Below are 20,173 nucleotides of genomic sequence, written 5' to 3'. Positions count from 1 at the left end.
AGGCTTCTAGCCACTTCTCTCGATCGGTGTTTGACACCGCCTCGGTATAGGTCTTAGGCTCATCATCATCCGAATCAACTTCACCATCTTGGTTCTCAACCATTAGATTCAGTCTCTCAGGTGCACGACGAATCCTTCAAGGCCTATTGAGTTGGTTTTTCTCGGGTTCAGGCTGTTCATTCTGTATGTGATAAGGTTCAGGAATATCACTATGATCTTCTTGAGGTGGAGGTGATGCAACTATTGCATCATCTTGTCTTTGATGCATCTCGTTGTCTTGAGGTGGTCCTTCGAGAGTCTCTCTAAGGTCATCTCTAAGAGTAATTCCCCTCCCAATAGATCATCAAAAACTCCACTGAGTTGTTGTCCAATCTAGTGGATAATACCTCATCCTCATTGTTATCTTGTGGTTTTTGAATTTCTTCAAGATCTACTATATTTTGACCTTGTTCCTTCGAGACATAACTGTCTTCAAGGAACGTCACATTCCTTGATGTTATCACCTTGTGATTTTTAGGACAATAGAAATCATATCCTTTAGTTTCTTTAGGATATCCCACAAAATAACATTTCTCACTTTTAGTTTCCAATTTATCAGTCATCATTTTCTTAAAAAAGCTGGACAACCCCAGGTCCGGATATGGTTAAGACTTGCTTTCTTGCCACACCATAACTCATATGGTGTTTTCTCGACTGATTTAGAAGGAACCCTATTCATAATGTAAGCAGCCGTTAGTAAGGCATGACCCCGAAGGAATAAAGGGAGAGTGGCGAAGCTCATCATGGATCGAACCATATCTAATAATGTTCGATTTCTCCTTTCATATACTCCATTCATTTGAGGTGTACCAGAAGGTGTCCAGTCCGACTATATTCCATGTGACTTCAAGTAATCAAGAAATTCTCTAAATACTTTTTCCAAGTTGTACCAGGAGGTGTCCCCTCCTCGATTTGATCGAAGAGTCTTAATACTTTTTCCAAGTTGTTTCTCAACTGCACACTTAAACTCTTTAAATTTCTCGAATATCTCAGATTTATGTTTCATAGGATACATATATCCATACCATGATAAATCATAAGTAAAAGTTATGAAGTACGAATAACCACCTCTTACTTGAGTTGGAAACGGTCCACACACATCTGTATGAATCAACTCTAGCAAATCCTTAGCACGTACCCCTTTCCCAGAAAATGGTTTACATGTCATTTTTCCTTTGAGATAGAATTCACAACCTTCATATGATTCTAAATCAAATGAAGTGAGATAGTCTAACTTTCTCAATCTTGCTATTCTTTTCTCATTAATATGACCAAGTCTACAATGCCAAAGATAAGTTGCATTATTCGTATTACATAGCTTAGGCCTTTTGTTTTGCACATTGAGAATATTTCATTTGTATTCAAGCATATATAATCCATTGTCAAGAGTGGCATTCCCATAAAACATTCCATTAAAAGAAATCAAGCATCTGTTGTTTGCAAAATGGAAGGAAAAACCTTCAATGTCTAACATCGGAATGGAAATAATATTCTTAGAAATAACTGGAACGAAATAACAATTGAACAATTCTAGTCTATATCCCGAGAGAAGATCCAATCTGTAAGTCCCCACGCATTCAGCAGCAACTCTTGCTCCTTCCCAACACACAAATCAACTTCCCCATGCCTCACTTTCCTGCAGTCACTTAAACCCTGCACATTATTACAAATGTGTGAACCACAAGCTGCATCTAATACCCAAGATTGTGAATTATTCATGGACATATTTATCTCAATGACAAACATACCTAGGCTCCCACTTTCTGCACCTAGTGCCTTGAATTTTGGGCAGTCTCTCTTCCAATGTCCCTTCTTATGATAGAAAAGACATTCATCCTTTGATAATTTCGACTTTCTCTTAGGCTCCACTCTTAGACTTTAGAACAACATCCTTAGATGCTTTCTTTTTCTGTTGTTGCTTATTCTTCCATTTGGAAGACTTCGCAGAAGAGCTCACCATGAGCACATATTTTACTTTAGCAGTGGAAGACTCATAAGTCTTAAGCATGTTGTGCAATTCTGGCAGCCCAACCTTCATGTTGTTCATGTTGAAATTCACAATGAAATTCTTAAAAGTGCTAGTAAAAGACTGAAGAATTAGATTTGTTGAGATATTTGCAGGGAGCAACATTCCAATCGATGCTAACCTCTCAATCAAACCAATCATTTTCAGCACATGCTCAAAAGTATCTCATACTCCATAGTTTGAGCTTGTGAAGCATACAAACTCTCCAAGTGCTTAAGCATTTCATATGGAAACATGTGCTCATGTTGTCTTTGGAGTTCCAAACTCATAGAAGACGGCATGACACATTGAGCATCAGATGCATTATCAACGTATTTTTGATGAGCTTCAACGTCAAACGTAGCAAACTCAGGAGATTCCTTATTGGGGATGACACCGATGGGTTTGTCCAAGACATACTCAACCTTGTCATGCCTTAGCACCAAGCGCAAACAACGGAGCCAATCCGTGAAATTTGACTCAGTCAACTTGTTTGTTTCCATCAAACATTTGTAAGCCAAGTTTGACATTTTATCTGAACAGAAAAATACAATGAAAAGCAAATAAGAAAAACGTACAAAGATAACATTCGTATCACTAACCAAACAAGGGCTTATTGTATTGATTAGCTCCCACTAATTTTAACATATATTATGTCCCCAAACATAAAATACGAATTTATATCAAATATAAATTTTAGTGGTCCAAGATCCAAGTCTATATTATTGCAGCCCCCCCTGCTCTGGCTGATCACTACAATAATATCACAAGGTAGGCCTCCAAGCCAATTGCAACAACTATTTTTGCAATTTTTGGTTTATTAATTCAATTAATATGCATCCATAAACTATTTAGGTCGCTTTGGCGTCACTAAACAATTTAAGCAAGTCAATCCCATCACACGATACCAACCATGCATCTATGAATGAGCCTAGGCCTTGTGGATTTAGAGTAAATGCTTTGGCATAAAACTCGTGGTCGAAAAAGGCTAGGAACATCAAAAAATTATGATGGACGATGCGTTTGTTTCAAAAACAAGACTTATATTTTATGGGGAAAAAGTGTGATACTAGTTATGTGAATATAATATCCAATATTAAAATTCAAACAATTACTGGGGTGGCCTACCCAGACATAGTACAACACGGACTACAAATACTGGGCGCCACCTACCTAAACATAGTATAACACAGACTACACATACTGGGCGCCACCTACCCAAACATAGTATAACACGGACTACACATACTGAGCGCCGCCTACCCAGACATAGTATAACACGGTCTCTAACTACTATAGTCAAATAATGATAAGGGTTTGTTTGATGGCCCCGTTAAGAAAAGGGCTACTAAGAAATTAATCAAGAAAATTGACCAAGAAACTATTTTCTTACTTGGGCATCTGTTACAAAAGAAAAAAGAAGATGAAAACGTGATGGGTTGTTTCATAGTCCCACCGAATTACATTTTTACACTTTATTTATTGTTAATATTTCATCAATTTGTTTTGCCAAAAAAATAGTACTCTCATCTCCTTCGACGACCACCTCAAATCTCACTTTTCACACCCCTTCCTTTTTCAGAACATTTCAACAACGCGAACTAATCAAAAAATTGCTCATCTTTTTAACATTTCATGAGAAGAAACAAACAAAAAATGCTCATTAGACCAGAAAAGAGCAAAACAAGAACAAATAATTTTAACCAAGAATTCTAATTTGTTTCAATATGCACTTAATGTTAGAATATGGAAATCAAATCATATAGGAATCAAATCATGTAACTAAGGAAATGATCATGTAATTAATGTATAATTGATAGCACCAAAGTTAGGAGATTTTTACCACATGTAATTAGGGTAATCCTCTATATTAAGAGGATTGCACCATTGATGAAATACAACAGAAAAAAGATCTCCACCAATGTCTCCTACTTCTTCCTCTCGGTTACCCAATTAAAACATGGTACCAGAGCAGGTTAAGTAATAGGGACTCAGATTTTAACATCATCATCGCCCAAAAATACCAATCTCAAACCCAGGCCAAGAGGTAGAAATCCTGCAATTATCAGAACAAAGAAACGATGTCAGAATCAGACAACGAAGAAAAGAAGTCGGTGGTATATGTCCCCGACGACATCATAATGAAATTTGCAGAGTTCCTCCGAAGCCTCCAAACCATGCCAATCACCCCACGACCGACGACGGCGAGCGCAGACAACCTCGGTGAAATAGTCATCTCAACCAAGTTATCGGGAGACAACTATCCACTGTGGGCAAACCTGATCAAACGGGTGATTGGGGGAAAAGGCTTAACTTCCCACATCGATAAGGGTTCGGAACCTCCCGCAGAAACTGATCCCAGCCACGAAACATGGCAAAAATTGGATCACTGCGTGTTCGGGTGGATCATCAACAACATGGAACCCGAACTCGTGAATGAGGTATCACAATACCCAACTGCTCGAGAACTTTGGGAGGGACTAGCAGTGACATACGGCAGCGGAGGGGACTCACTCCAAGTATACGACCTGCACCGAAAAGCAAGCAACATCAAACAAGGGGAATTAACTCTCGAACAACTGTGGAACCGACTCCAAAGCATTTGGATGTCGATTGATAGAAAGAAGCCAAATCCGATGAAGGATCCGGAAGACATCACGATCTACAACCGAGAAAGACAAGAAACCAGACTCTTCCAATTTCTAATGGCACTCAATGACGGACACGAAGGGACCCGAAGAGAGATTCTCAAAAGGGAACCCCTGCCTTCAGTCCGGGACGCCTACGCGACCGTCCGACGAGAAGCGACGAACGACGGAGTCCTCAGACCCCAGGTCACCGATGGAAGAGACATCCAAACCAGCAGCGGAATTGGGATCAGACTTGCATCTCGTGGAGGAGGACGGCCGGGGCAGACCCCGATCCGAGGCGAGGATCGTCGAAACGATGAGGATCGAAACTGACTTGTGTCCGACTTGTGTGTGGTCATTGTGGGGGAGAAAACACACCAAAGATCAGTGCTTTCTCCTCGTCAGCTATCCCGATTGGTGGGATGAAATGAAGAAACGGAGGGCGTCGAGAAATTGGTCAAACAGGGGAAACAGAAACACTCCGACAGCGGGGGGACCGGGCTACCGGTACCGCGAATGCAGCAGGCAGCACCAGAGCCACCACCACCGGAAGGTGCGAAACCGCAGTATCAGAAAATACAGCGGCGGCGCAAATCGGAGACGAAATCACGAGCGCTAGGGTGTTGGCAGGTAATGGGGGGTTTGATCCTAAATTAAACCCCTCATCTTCTCATTTCATGCAATTTAGTCCTCCCAAATCCGAAAAATATATGTGCTTACCCTCATCTCCTCATTTAATGCAATTGAGTCCCCCCAAATCCGAAAAATATCAGAAAATACCCCATTCTCTATTTTTGCGGTCCCCAGATAATCCTAAATCAGAAATCGACCCCATATATTCTCACATTGTTGGAAAGAGACCCCCAGACTCTAGAAAATTAGAATTTGAGCCTGAAATTAATTGCAAAAATAGATTCCAAGTCCTTGAGAATATGTCTACAGCATGTAGTATGTCCGAATCCTCAAATAAGGATAAGGACTGGATTTTTGATTGTGGGGCGACCGATACTATGTCTTTTGATAGGTCTGATTTCACTGGGATGTCTAAACCTCACAAAAAATACGTCCAAACTGCCAATGGGGAATTACTTACTGTCCAGGGAACGGGAACCATTCATATTTCACCCGCTCTAATAATTTCGAACTGCCTATATGTGCCAACCTTGTCCCATAAATTATTGGCAGTCAGTCATGTCATGAAAGAACTTAATTGCACCTTATTAATGCAACCATCTTTTTGCATGTTACAGGATATTCAGACGGGGATGATTGTTGGGCGTGGCACTGAGCGACGTGGTCTCTACTATGTGGATGAGGTAGCTCAACAGAGTATCGCGATGCTGACTCACGGATCCACAGACAGACAGGCTTGGCTATGGCATCGACGATTAGGACACCCGTCACTAGGTTATCTTAAAGTTTTGTTCCCCCATTTTGATAAAATTACTCGTATGGATTGTGATACATGTTTTTTGGCTAAGAGTCATCGACATTCTTTTAAGTCTAATAATACCCGTGTGGACCAAGTTTTTTCCCTTATTCATTCTGATGTGTGGAGACCAGCTCCTGTTACGGGCGGTCAAGGGTTTTGATATTTTATACTTTTTATTGATGACTGTTCTCGCATGACATGGATCTATTTCTTGAAATCTAAGTCAGAAGTCTTTGATAAATTTGTATTATTCTACACTTTCGTTCAAACCCAATATAAGAAAAATATCCAAATCCTTAGATCTGATAATGGGGGGGAATATGTCAATGCCCAAATGCAACCCTCACAAACTAGAACAAAACGGGGTAGCAGAACGAAAGAATAGGAAACTCCTTGAAATGACCAGAGCCCACCTTATAGAATCTAAAGTCCCCAAATCCTTTTGGCCCGAAGCCTTGGCCACCTCGGTCTAGACCCTAAACCGTCTACCCACTCAAGGACTCAACAAGAAATCTCCTATCCAAGTTTTCTCTAACCATACACAAATACCACTCACACTCACCCTTGAACCAAAAATCTTCGGATGCTCTACCTTCATTCACATACCCAAACACGAGAGATCCAAGTTCTCCCCTTGCGCTGTAAAAGGTGTCTTCCTAGGATATATGCCCAACAACAAAAGGGTTACCGGTGCTACGACCCCAAAACCAAACGCATGTTTATCACAATGAACTGTGACTTCGTAGAGAATGAGTATTTCTATCACCAACTTAGCGGTCAGGGGGAGGGAAATCAATCTACAGAAACCATGAGTGACCCGCTAAGTTTGTTTCCAAGCGTCCCTACCAGCCCTAAGCCAAGTCCCGGTCTCGATGTGGGTCCAACAGAGAAGGTTAGCTTTAACACAGAGCAAGCCTTAAACACAGAGTCAGAGGCCACTGAACCTAGTGACGAGCTCACAGTCGCCTCGACTGATAATCCTGAGGTAAGCAACTCTAATCCAAGTGAATCAACTGTTATTGAGACTGACCTTGAGCATAGAGAGGAGACCATCCAAGTTGAACCAGACACATCAGTACAGCATGTTCTTCCCCCACGGAGTAATAGAGGAGTGCCCCCAAAAAGATACTCCCCGGATTGGAAGGGAAGAAAAGCTCGCTACCCCATTGCCTACTCCATGACTGCCCAGATGACTAAAATGGCACGAGCATTTGAAGCTGTCATATATGAGGATGAAATACCACACTCAGTAGAGGAAGCAATGAAGCACAAACACTGGAGAGAAGCCATGAAGAAAGAAACGGATGCTCTTCTCAAGAACAATACATGGGAGAAATGCGTACTACCAGAAGGGAAACGACCAGTCGGATGCAGATGGATATTCACCATAAAAAGACGAGTTGATGGTTCCATTGAGAGATACAAGGCAAGGCTGGTCGCAAAAGGCTACACTCAGACGTATGGGATTGACTACGACGAGACTTTCTCACCGGTGGCTAAAATGAGCACAGTAAGAATTCTACTGGCCGTTGCAGCAAATCAAAACTGGCCTCTACATCAACTTAACGTTACTAATGCTTTCTTGCATGGAGAACTGAAAAAGGAGGAAGAAGTATACATGGAGGTCCCACCTAGTTATTCTGGTGAATTCGGCCCAAGAGAAGTATGTCGCCTAAAGAAGACGTTGTACGGTCTGAAACAGTCACCTAGAGTATGGTTTGGAAGGTTCAGCCAGGCAATGCAGAAGTATGGATATCAGCAAAGCAACTCAGATCATACTCTTTTCCTCAAGAAAGAAGGTGACAACATAACTTGTCTCCTAATCTATGTGGATGATATGATAATCACAGGAAATGACACAGCAGAAATCAAGAAGCTACAGGAAAATCTCTCCCTAGAATTTGAGATGAAGGACCTAGGAGTCTTAAAGTACTTTCTGGGAATTGAGGTTCTTCGATTAAAAGGAGGGATATTTCTGCGACAGAAGAAGTACGTCCTCGACCTACTAACAGAGACAGGGCTACTAGAATGCAAGCCAGCAGAGACACCAATGGTACAGAACCATGGTTTGAAGATAGAGGAAGAGGCGAAATCAGCAGACAGAGAACGCTACCAGCGCTTGGTGGGAAAGTTGATCTATTTAGCTCATACCAGGCCAGATATTGCATACGCCGTTGGAGTGGTAAGTCAATTCATGCACAAGCCGCAAGAACAGCACATGAATGCTGTGATAAGGATAGTGAGATATCTTAAAGGGACAGTTGGTTACGGAGTCTTGCTAAAAAGAGAAGGACAATTGAAAGTCTCAGGCTACACCGATGCTGACTGGGCAAGCAATCCAATCGATCGAAAATCCACTCCAACGGCGCCGGATACTTCATGTTCATAGGGGACAACCTCGTCATTTAGAGGAGTAAAAAGCATAAAGTAGTCGCACTCTCTAGTGCCGAAGCTGAGTTTCGAGGGGCAAAAAGTGGAATAACTGAAATTCTGTGGATACGGAGACTCCTGACAGAAATAGGCTTCCCACATGCTCAGAAGAGTCAACTGTTCTGTGACAACAAGGCAGCGATCAGCATAGCCGAAAATCCAGTCCAACACGACCGAACAAAGCATGTGGAGATTGATCGTCACTTCATCAAGGAAAAGATAGAGAAGGGTATTATTGAGTTGCCCTTTGTCCGCTCAGAAGATCAACTTGCTGATATCCTAACCAAAGCTGTCCACCCAAAGGTGTTTGAAGAAGTAATAGGCAAGCTAAGTATCGGAGATGTCGTCACTTAGCTTGAGGGGGAGTGTTAGAATATGGAAATCAAATCATATGGGAATCAAATCATGTAACTAAGGAAATGATCATGTAATTAATGTATAATTGATAGCACCAAAATTAGGAGATTCTTACCATATGTAATTAGGGTAATCCTCTATATTAAGAGGATTACACCATTGATGAAATACAACAGAAAAAAGATCTCTACCAATGTCTCCTACTTCTTCCTCTCGATCACCCAATTAAAACACTTAACACCATAGATTTTCTCTAGCTATAAACAAAAGCAACGTCCCTGTACCAAATCTTTCATAAACCCCATCAAATATTACATGTTATTCCAATCTAAATTTCATCACATTCTCATGAACAGTCCCCATCCACAAAAAACATTACTTAACCCATAAAATGAAGGGCACGATTTCGCTCTTCATTCGAAATCCGGCGAGTTTTTCGTCGGAAGATATTGGATGAAGTTTCCTATTTCAAATAGATCATCACTCACAAATTCGTCTATATCAATTGACATCGGCAGATTTTCTTCTTCTCGAATCGGAGGTGGTCCATCTGGCGGCGGCGCTCGAATCAATTTAGTTCCATATGAAACTGTATCGATGCCTCCACAGTTCGTTCTTCACCCGAGGATCGACAAGGATTTCCTCCGACCAATTACTTTATCGACCACCAGCAATTCGGGAGAGAAGAAAGGGTAAGGAGTTGAATTGAGTGGATGGCATTGATGGAAAAAAATCTTTTCTGAACAGACGTGCGGATGAAAAGAGGCCGAAAAGGTAAAGGGCGTACATGCTGCCGTAGTAATTTGAAAAAATTTCTGTCTATCAAACATAGGAGTTTTACCAGATAACAAGGCATATGTAAGCATAAATCAAATAGCATGCTCACAAAATAATTCTAAATTAATATAAATTGTAATTTATCAATCTAATTGATAATCAACAATTAAAATAAACAGCCCAACTGCTTGATTATTTCAAAAGTGTAGCCCAACTGATTTTAAAACCGAGCCAGTCATGTTACTTCAATCTTGGCCAATATTTGCAAACGCCACTGACATCTATTGCGAAGAATCAGATTCAGATGTAGTGAAAAAACGGCGAATTTCGAGCATGAAATTCAAACCCAGGTTCAAAACCCTTTCCGTTTAATTTCTTTCGAGAAAAATTGAAAACTGATTTGAGGTTAAAGTCTCAAATATGCTTTGGAGTAAAACAATATTCATTGCCTGCACCATTTTGGAACAATCTAATTCAAAATTAATTGCGAAAACAGTTCAAAACTTACAGAACCAATTGCGCAGCTTTTAATTTTTGTATAGCCGATTTCCTTTCACTCTCTTCACATCTCTAGTATGGAGTCGAAGGAACTAGAATTGTGCGGTTCTAGCAAGAAATCAGCGCGCAAAGTTTGTGTGTCTTTTAATGCCGATCCTGTAGGAATTAAGAGAAGTATATGCTAAACTTGAGTTGAAGCACGAGAAAGAGATCAATAATCTGGTAAACACTTACCGGAAATCATATGCAGAATGGGTTTTGTCTTGAGCGGGCTGCAGCGCAATACCAAACACGTATCCTATCCCACTCACAGTACATAAGGCAGAGCACACCCACAATGGTTGTAGGCTACCCATAGCTCCTCTGTCACATCATCACTACTAAAAACTACTCATGCCACGGACAAGCAATAAACAAAATTATAAAAAATAAATAATTAATAATCACACAAAATACAGAATTAAATTTACGACATATATACGGAAAAATTCAATTATAATAGTGGTAAAATTTTAAAAAAATACATTAATTAAAATTTTTTTACATTAATTTAAAAAAACCCCTCTTCCACACACGAGCCCCCGCCTCCGCCTCACTCCTCGTGGCCGTCGCCGTCGCCGTCGCTATCCGAGACCCCACCTCTGCGGCATCTGAGCCCGCATAATTTTGCACAATATCAAGTGCTCAAAGAACCTCTGCGGCATCTGAGCCCGCATAATTTTGCACAATATCAAGTGCTCAAAGAGGCAAGCGTCTACGACGAAAGATTATCAATATCTAAAAATAGAGTTAATATCATATCCAAAATAAATAACCAAGAAGAATAAAAAATTGGGCAACTTGAAGTAAATAAGACAAAAAATTCAGATGGAATAACTGATGAAAAATCTTCTTACAGACTGCAATCACTGAGTACATATAGCCAAATGTGTCACCCTTCCTAAGCATGCTCCGGCCAGCAAGAAACGAGGATAAAAATAACTGAGCTTCTCGCAGCCGCTGCTTGCAAATTCTGAAGAAATTGAAAGTGAATCAAGGATGAGCAGAAACGAGTATACCAGTATATGACCAGGACAACAATTGCATAAAATTTCTCTACTAATGAAGGTTGTAGCATTTTGGTCCCAATAAACGCAAGAGTGAATGAGTGATCTGGTAAATAAATTCTCAGAGGTATAAACGCAAGATGCAAAAAGGAATCATAACAGGAACATTTTTACTCAGAATTGGAAGAAAAGAAGTAACCCCACTATAGTAGTATTAGATTTTCACAGAAACAGAAAAGAAACATTGACATAAATATATTGTTTCAAGGTAACAGAACAAACAACAGGTATGGGGGTGAGTTGTTAAGTACCCCAATCAGAAACAAAATTGTCAACCCTCATGCCACTTCTTTGAAAACTTATACATTGTAGATCAGAACACCTCCGTACTTGGTAATTCTATCCTAGGCTTCAGTATCAAAAAATGATGGAATGGAAACCTGTAAGAGGAGAAAGCTGGCATACCTGCCAAGAAAATATCTATACTGCCGCATGAAACCGGGTGTTTGGCGATTAGATAAATCATGTATTTTAAGGAATTTAATTGAGGGCTCTTGTTCTTCCTCCTTCCACTCACTTCCCGGCTCCGGGGTTTCTTGAGAACTAATACTACTTCCACCTTTAGAGGATGATGCAATTTCATCACAGTAATGTAGCATATCTGGAGGAACAGAGTAGCCGTTGTGAAGCATCATCCACCGGTAGCTGTTCAGCAGTCACACCAGCACATGGTTTTACGATACCCTCAATGAAATGATCTGGAGGATTGACACGATCAGGTACATGGATTCCAAAGATTCCAAAGTATTCTTCTACTTTCTTCACCCATCCATTAAGACCACCTTTGGCCAAAAGTACTAAATCATCGAACATTTGGTACAATGTGTAGCTGAAGCAGGAAAACAAAGTTATCTTACTTTACTCTCTCTCTTTACTTTAACTATTTATTATCATTTTTTCAAAACGAAACCCCTCTACTACAGTGGGACGGAGGGAGTAACACTTAATAGCATAAATATGCTGAACACAAAATGTGTGTGAGAGCTCCAAGGATTTTAAATATTTAACCATAAGAGATTCTTCACTTGGTGTGCATGCATTATGTCATAATGAGATTTCAGGTTGAAATGTGGGTGAACTCAATGAATTTGGAATCCCAGGTTTCATATTTAGCTCATCTTGCACTCTTGTCAATTGATGGTATAATCTATGTCTTTTCAAACCGCATTTTCTAATGACTCTCTAGTAAAATTTCCCAGATTCTTGTTAGCCTTTCTGATTTTCTCTCATAGCCTTCGAACAATTTAAAATACTTGAGTTACCTCAAGTTTACCCACGACAAAGACAGCGCCTAGTGCAGTTGAAAGATGATAGGGCATTGGCAATCATGTATCTACAAACTAAGAAACATGCAGACATTAAAAATAATTCAATGATATGATACTTCACTATAGATAAGTTAAATTAGTGTAATTGGTCCATATATTTTGCAACACATCAGACTTGAGCTAGATGCCATTTAGTCAAAAGATACTGAAATTTAATGCAGTTAGGATTCTATCACCAAGGTAAAACTTGCATGATATATAACTTTTTTGTTGTAATGCATCCAGGGAGGGAAGCAGTAAATAACCATTAGGAGTTACCTGGGCTGGTGAAGAACCATGCAGATGTTTACTCCTTCAATAGCCTCACGTTTAAGGGCTCTAATGAGTAAGTTGGAAGACGAACTGTCTAAACCAGATGTCGGCTCATCCAAGATTAGCTAGCAGAGAAGGTTCCACGACCATTTCTAGACCTACATTTACTCCTTTTCTCTGGCCTCCAGATATATCTCGCTTCTCAACAGTTCCAACTAGAGAATCTCTTATTGCCTGTATCCAAGGGCCTCGATCACTCTCTCAATAACAAGAACCTTATCAGCCTTCGGCATGTGTGCAGAAAGCCTTCATTGTGTTCAAATCCAGCAATGAGTTCAACAACATCAATGCACCAGAAATGGCATTAAAAGAATGTTAAGAGCCCCAAAACAGAAACAATTTGCATACCAAGTCATACTAGGACTTGAAATAAATAAAATTTTACTTATTTGAATACATTTAGCATAAGTTATTAGTTACAGTCTGGAAAAATTCAAGAACCATATCATGTTAAATACTTAAAAAAATTATTTTATACATAGTCCATCGATAACCAACTGCGGACTATATACAGTTAGCATGAATTCATTCGTGTGTAGTTTCTTGCCATAAGATGAGAAAGCCAACGAAAAAATAGCATGCAAATAAAGGACTTTAGATATCCAACTCAATTCATGATGAGCAACACACACAATTTACAATCGTATCCCTAGAGCATCACAAGACAAAATGATAGCCAAATTAGACCGTCTTAACAATCACCTTGAAAAGCTTACGACATAAATAGACCGAAAAACAAATTATAGGAATCAGCTCAGTGAGAAATCTTGAATTTGTGAAGAAAATTTCTTTAATCTCATATATTAGGCTATGGAATGATGGTAATTGCTCCACTTGAATTATAACTAACAAACCTGCTCCGAGCACTGAACCCGAGATTTTCTTCTACTGTCAAATTCCCATGAACAATGTCATCTTGTGGGACAAAGCCCACAATTTTCTTGTAGCAACGAATGGAATCAGGCTTTCCATCTATGAGAATTGAACCAGAAATATGGCATCCCCTTAATTTTCCCGCCACAGCAGAAAGAAATGTTGTTTTCCCTGCTCCTGATGGACCCATAACAGCAGATATTCGTCCTGGTAAAATTTTTCCAGTCACACGCCTCATCAGATGTTTATGTTTGTTTCTCAGAGTTATAGTAAGTTCTTTAAAAGCAAGCTCAATGGTAGGCCTCGTCTTCATATCTGTCTCAGTTGCCATTGAAATCACACCAGAGAAGGTTAAGTTTTGTTGCATTTGTTCCATAGCTTTCTCCTTTTCAAGCTGACCATACGCGTACTTAAATATTTGGCTCGTAGTGTGAAACTGTTTGGCCTTTGGCACTTGCTTCTTAATGATCCTATCTCCGATAGCCATGTCAAAGCCAGAGTTAGAATCTAGATCGCTATCAATTGACTGTACCATCTTAGTGAGATTGCCTGCTTCCTTTTTTGCATTATGAACACCAGTTGTTGGTTTATTTGAGCTAGCTGGAACTGGTGCATCGTCTTTATTGCGTGACAGCTGTTTCTGCAAGCCTATAGCTCCCTTTTATCTTGCTGCATCTTTTGCAACTTGCCACTTTTCTCTTGCATGTGCAGTTTAGCGGGCACTTTTAATTGCTCTCTCTCTGGATTTGGCCATTCTTTCATAACGAGTTGTAAGGACTTGATTGGAGCAATTGTAGAACACTATTAACAACAAGCTCAATGCACCCTGAATGTGGATATCAGATAAAACCTTAGCAAGGAAATTAGATCGATTGTCATCTCCTTTAATGATTATTCTAGGAAGGGGCAGGGGCACAGACATAAATATGAGTGGTCAATCAAGATCTAATGCTAAATAATCCACTTACAATTAGCATAAACCCATAGGCATGCAAGTTCGGTGTGTTAGAATTCGGGTTGCAGGTACTCAACTTGAAGCAAACTGCAAATAATTAAGACAATATTAGACGGAGAAACAAATTCAGCTACAGACTATATGAGCCAGCATTGATGGTACAAAGGAGAAATGTCAATCTGGACAAACCTAATAATATGAAAGTCTAGTAAGCCTAAAAACTACCCTAAGAGTCAGCAATTTATCCAGGGAGAGGATTACATGCAAAAGAACAAACTATCCATTTTTTTGATGAGTTAGTTACTCAGTACAAGCACCACATGCCACATATGAAAGAGGGTGGATGTGGTAATGCCTGAGGTCAAACTAGATAATAACAATCTATTAACATAATAATCTGGACACTAAGATAGATATGAACAAATTAAATATTTAGCTATTCTAAAAATATCTACACTTTTAAATATAAAAGATCGAGGTCAGTTCTTCTAGGAAACCACTAATGAGCGTTTGAAGATTACCTGTTTCTTCAGTAGAGCCTTGCATGCAGTAATGTCTGGAGTTAAAAAAAAAAAATGAATGTTACTACAGTGATGCGTATTTTCAAGTATAACGAATAACTGCCTGCTAAAAGGTGCAAGAGAACTTCTTCTTGATGGTGCACATACCCTCTGCTACAATGGATCACTTGGATTGTACTTGGACAGGAAGATCCTGCTGAACAAAATATGTCATCACTACCTCCTACACCTGCCCATACATCAGCTCCACCGCATGAATGAGTTGTGCTACCAGGAGGTAATTGCTTACCACCGAAAATGTCAAGACTGATTATAGAAATAACAACATTGATAGTGAGCTCAAAATGAACTTACGGTTCACATACACCGGTTGATTGGTTGATCTGCGCGCGCGGGCAATATGAGCCTAGTGGACAAGCTTCAATATAAGAAAAGCAAAGTAAAATATGAGTTAGTTGCAAGAACTTCACTCATTCAACAACTTTATATGACTCATTAAATGCTTCGAATTGTGCGAGATACATACAAAATAGATCTATCAAAGAAACTTGAGGACTTTTTATCAGGGTACAATCAGTCAATCACATAAATGTATGAGATTTGAAAGCACTTGCTAAAACAATCATTACGAACTTAGGTATGCACTATTTGATGTTTGCATGAATATTCGAGAGTAGTAGATAACAATACAAAGCCAACAGATAATAAAATACAAACGAGCTCAAATGCCAGAAGCTACAGTATAGATTTCAGCAAATGACAATTATTGATCCATCTTCTATTGGCTGATCTCATGTATAAGCTTCTGAAGGGCGTCGCTCGAAACAGGAATATACAAGCAGTCTTCGCCATCTGAGTTTCTTCTCGTCTTCACCAATTCATGATCCTTGAATTCTGTGAGATGAGCATTTAGAGTAATTTGGCTACTCACTAGAAAACGCTCTCGACATACTGTGTATAAATTGTTCAATGGCATTCCTGCAAGAAAAAGAATTATACAGTTGCAAAGGCATGTCAATTTTTCACAGTAAAACTTAGTTACTTGCCTTCTCCATCAGGATTAGCTAGCTGATGGTCAGCAACAACTTTGAACACATTTTGAGCATTTGGTGTCTATAGAACAGTAAAATATAGAGACATAATGGAGAAGAAGGTAGTAGTGTATATATCATTAGTAAACATAGGCCACATATATATAGTACAAGAAACTAAGCTAGGCTATGTTACATAACCGATGTGGGATAGAATTCATATACTATATTAACACTTCCCCTCAAGCTGGATGTCCAGCTTGGTACAAAGTTCTGAGAAACGCTTCACAGGCAACGGTTTTGTGAAGATATCAGCTATCTGGTTAGACGATGAAGTGAAAGGAGTAGTAATTGTCCGATTCAAAACACACTCTCGAATGAAATGAAAATCAACTTCAATACGTTTAGTCCTCTCATGAAAAACCGGATTGTTCGCAATATAGATTGCAGCTTGGTTATCACAAGGCATAGGTTAAGGTTCATTGAAAGTGAACCCCAATTCTCCAAGTCGATTCTTGACTCCGATCATCTCAGTAGCAGTATGAGCCATAGCTCTATACTCAGCCTCGGCAGACGATCTCGCAACAGTATGTTGTTTCTTACTTCGCCAAGTTACAAGGTTTCCTCCCAAGTAGGTGCAATATCCAGAAGTAGACTTTCTATGAGACTTAGAACCAGCATAATCAGCATCAGAATATCCTTCAATTTTTAGATGCCCATTCTTTTTGAATAACAATCCGTTGTCGGGAGATTTCTTGACATATTGAAGAATTCGAATAGCAGCATCCCAGTGAACTTGCTTAGGCTTATCCAGAAAACAACTGACTAAGCCAACAGCAAAGGAAATATCAGGCCTTGTTACTGTCAAGTAGATAAGTTTTCCAACTAGACGTCTATACTTAGCTTTATCCTCCAAGACTTCTCCACTAGATAAGTTTTCCAACTAGACGTCTATACTTAGCTTTATCCTCCAAGACTTCTCCACTGTCATTCCAAACACTTGGATCAACCTCCATAGGAGAATCAACGGGCTTTGCTCCAAGTAGTCCAGTTTCTTTCAATAGATCTGTAGCATACTTTTGCTGATATAATAGAGACACTCCAGAATTTCCATGTGCAATTTCAACTCCCAAGAAATACTTAGGACGGCCCAGATCCTTGATAACAAAATGTTGCTGCAAATATTTCTTAGTTTCCTCAATTCCACGATCATCACTTTCAGATATGAGTATATCATCAACATATACAATGAGAATAACAATACCCGATGCTTGATGTCGCACAAAAACCGAATGATCAGACTTGCATTGCTTAAAACCAATAGTTCCAAGGACACTGCTGAACTTATCGAACCACGCCTTGGGACTTTGTTTAAGGCCATAAATTGCCTTTTTGAGACAACAAACTTTAGTAGCATCCTCCCCCTGAGCAACATATCCCGGAGGTTGCTCCATAAAGACCGTTAGAGTCAAATCACCATACAAGAAAGCATTCTTCACATCAAGTTGATACATGGGCCACGAAAGATTAATAGCCAAAGATAACAGAATTCGGATTGAATTCATACGTGCAGTGGGCGAGAACGTCTCAAAGTAATCAATACCATAAGTTTGCGTGTATCCTTTTGCCACAAACCAAGGTTTGTAACGATTAATACTACCATCAGCAAGAAATTTTATGGTAAACACCCAACGACAAGATAAAATATCCACCGAATCAGGGGCATGTACCAGAATCCAAGTACCACGACTCAAGAGAGCTCGCATCTCCTCATCCATAGCGGCTCGCCATAAAGGGTGTTTGAGTGCCTCTTGGTAAGAAGTTGGAATCACTGTAGACAAAAGGCAAAGAGCAAAGGCACGAAAATGAGCACTCAAGCGAGTAAAGGAAACATGATTAGATACGGGGTGTTTGGTGGTACAAGTACGTTTACCTTTGCGAATGGCTATGGGTAACTCATCAGAAGGAGGTGGATCTTCATAAGCTGGAGGCGAAGATGACTGTGGCAGTGGACATGAGACTGTTGGTACTGTTTCAGGGGCTATTTCAGGTCGATGACGTCGTGTATAGACCTGTAAAAGAGGAGCAGGAGTAGGATATAACTGGCTGGTTGGTTTAGTTTGAGAATGAGTAAAATAAGGCTGAAACTCAAAGAAGGTAACGTCTGCAGAGATATAATGGCGCTTGGTAAGAGGGTCAAAACATCGGTATCCCTTTTTGGTTTTAGAATAACCAAGAAAAACACACTTAATAGAGCGAGGAGACAACTTATCCAACCCAGGAGTCAGATCATGAACAAAACAAGTAAATCCAAAAATGTGTGGAGGAATATGATAAAGAGGTTTATCAGGATGAAGACACGAAAAAGGAATATCCCCATGCAACACACTAGATGGCATCCTGTTAATAAGGAAGCATGCAGTAAGAACAGCATCAGACCATAGATACTTAGGCACATGCATGTGAGACATAAGAGTACGCGCAACATCTAAAACATGACGATGCTTGCGCTCAGCTACCCATTTTGTTGAGAAGTGTGAGAGCAAGAGGTTTGATGAATTATACCATGAGATTCACAAAAAAATGAGATAGATTGTTGTGTGAACTCAAGAGCATTATCAGTACGAAGAATACGCAGATCAACAGAATATTGGGTCTTTATTTCATGATAAAAAGATTTTAGAACAGTAGGGACTTCACTTTTGTGTTTAAGCAAATACAACCATGACATACGGGAATAATCATCAACAAGAATTAGAAAATACTTGAAACCCCCCTGGACTCAATCCTACTCGGACCCCAAACATCACAATGAACTAAATCAAAAATAGAAGAGCTACGAGTCTCGACTAGAGAAGGAAAGGAAGTGCGATGGTGCTTGCCCAACTCATATGACTCACAATTAAAATCAACAGACGCAACTGAAACTAAACTACGAAGACTAGCAGAAGATGGATGACCAAGACGACAATGCCACTGATGTAACGCCCCACTTTCGGAACCCAAATTCGTGAAACATAAAATTTTTGCATTAAATGCTTTTAATGCCGTGAAGTATGTTAATTAAATGATGAGTGAATTAATTGCATGTTTTCGGTGTGACCTAATTACGTTTTGGAATTTAGATTTGATTTGATTAGTCAAATCCGTTGAGCATATGACGTGGCTGTTGAATAGTCTGTTAGGTTTAGTATACTGAAAAGCATGTTTCGAGCAAATTCGCACGAATAGAAATCTTGCTTGTATACGGAAAAACTCTACAATCCACATTTAACCCGATTCAGTATTATTCGAGCAGTTTGCACGAATAGAATCAGTATATTATTACATTGTGTTTACTTGTGCGTTTATAAGATGTTTTATAAACATTTAAATGCATAAGAAGTAAACAAAGCCTAAGTCTTTTGCTTAGTAGACTGGTCGTGGGCTGCGCTCACTTTAAGGTACTACAGTCGGTTCTAAGCAATGCTTTGCAAAAGAAAAAGATGAATTTCCCAACCTAGATAGACTTTGGCTACCTATTGTGAAATGTTGCAATGTCAGTCCGATTATATCTAAGCCTTATTGAAATAAGATGACGTTGGTGTGGTATAGCACTGAATGGATCTAACAGCAAGACGTGTCTTTATGCTATCTACTAAAAGATGAGGTCTTGATAAATATCTATTTCTTAATCAATGTACGTTAGCATTGAGCATACGATATTTAGTATCTACTACTTTGACTTACCAAAGGTGCGGGTTTTTCGTCACCCAACGATCCAGATATATTGGGTAGTGGTGATCATTATCTAGCGGTGCTAGGATTGCTATTATGTTGAATCGTGCGCGAGGTGAGTCTCGTTTGATAATGTCCTCAAGAGGAGCTTGAACAAGGTTT

At 39.6% G+C, this 20,173-nt stretch overlaps 1 protein-coding gene, 1 long non-coding RNA gene and 1 pseudogene across 2 annotated transcripts in view; all 3 read right to left on the bottom strand.

Annotated features, from left to right (window-relative positions):
* Nucleotides 1-1,393: 1,393 nt before the first annotated feature.
* LOC121773797 lies at nt 1,394-10,516 on the bottom strand. The gene is made up of 5 exons (XR_006044851.1): nt 10,403-10,516; nt 10,179-10,324; nt 3,888-4,572; nt 1,788-2,579; nt 1,394-1,692 (listed from the first exon to the last, which is right to left on the bottom strand). It is a non-coding gene; the product is annotated as an uncharacterized LOC121773797 (long non-coding RNA).
* Nucleotides 10,517-10,922: 406 nt separating this feature from the next.
* On the bottom strand, nt 10,923-15,889 carry LOC121774318 (annotated as a pseudogene).
* A 152-nt stretch (nt 15,890-16,041) lies between these two features.
* Nucleotides 16,042-20,173, bottom strand: part of LOC121773370 (origin of replication complex subunit 2-like) — a 41,364-nt gene continuing 37,232 nt past the window's right edge. The window contains exons 5-6 of the mRNA XM_042170215.1: nt 16,310-16,376; nt 16,042-16,241 (exon numbers count right to left, since the gene is read on the bottom strand). Of these exons, the coding sequence (XP_042026149.1) occupies nt 16,042-16,241; nt 16,310-16,376 (267 nt within the window). The remainder of the gene's footprint in view (nt 16,242-16,309; nt 16,377-20,173) is intronic.

The sequence above is a fragment of the Salvia splendens genome, chromosome 17 (genome assembly GCF_004379255.2).
Source record: "Salvia splendens isolate huo1 chromosome 17, SspV2, whole genome shotgun sequence".
Classification (NCBI taxonomy): Eukaryota; Viridiplantae; Streptophyta; class Magnoliopsida; order Lamiales; family Lamiaceae; genus Salvia; species Salvia splendens.
The sequence above is the reverse complement of the archived record's forward strand: the minus strand, read 5'-3'. Positions and strand labels throughout refer to the sequence as shown.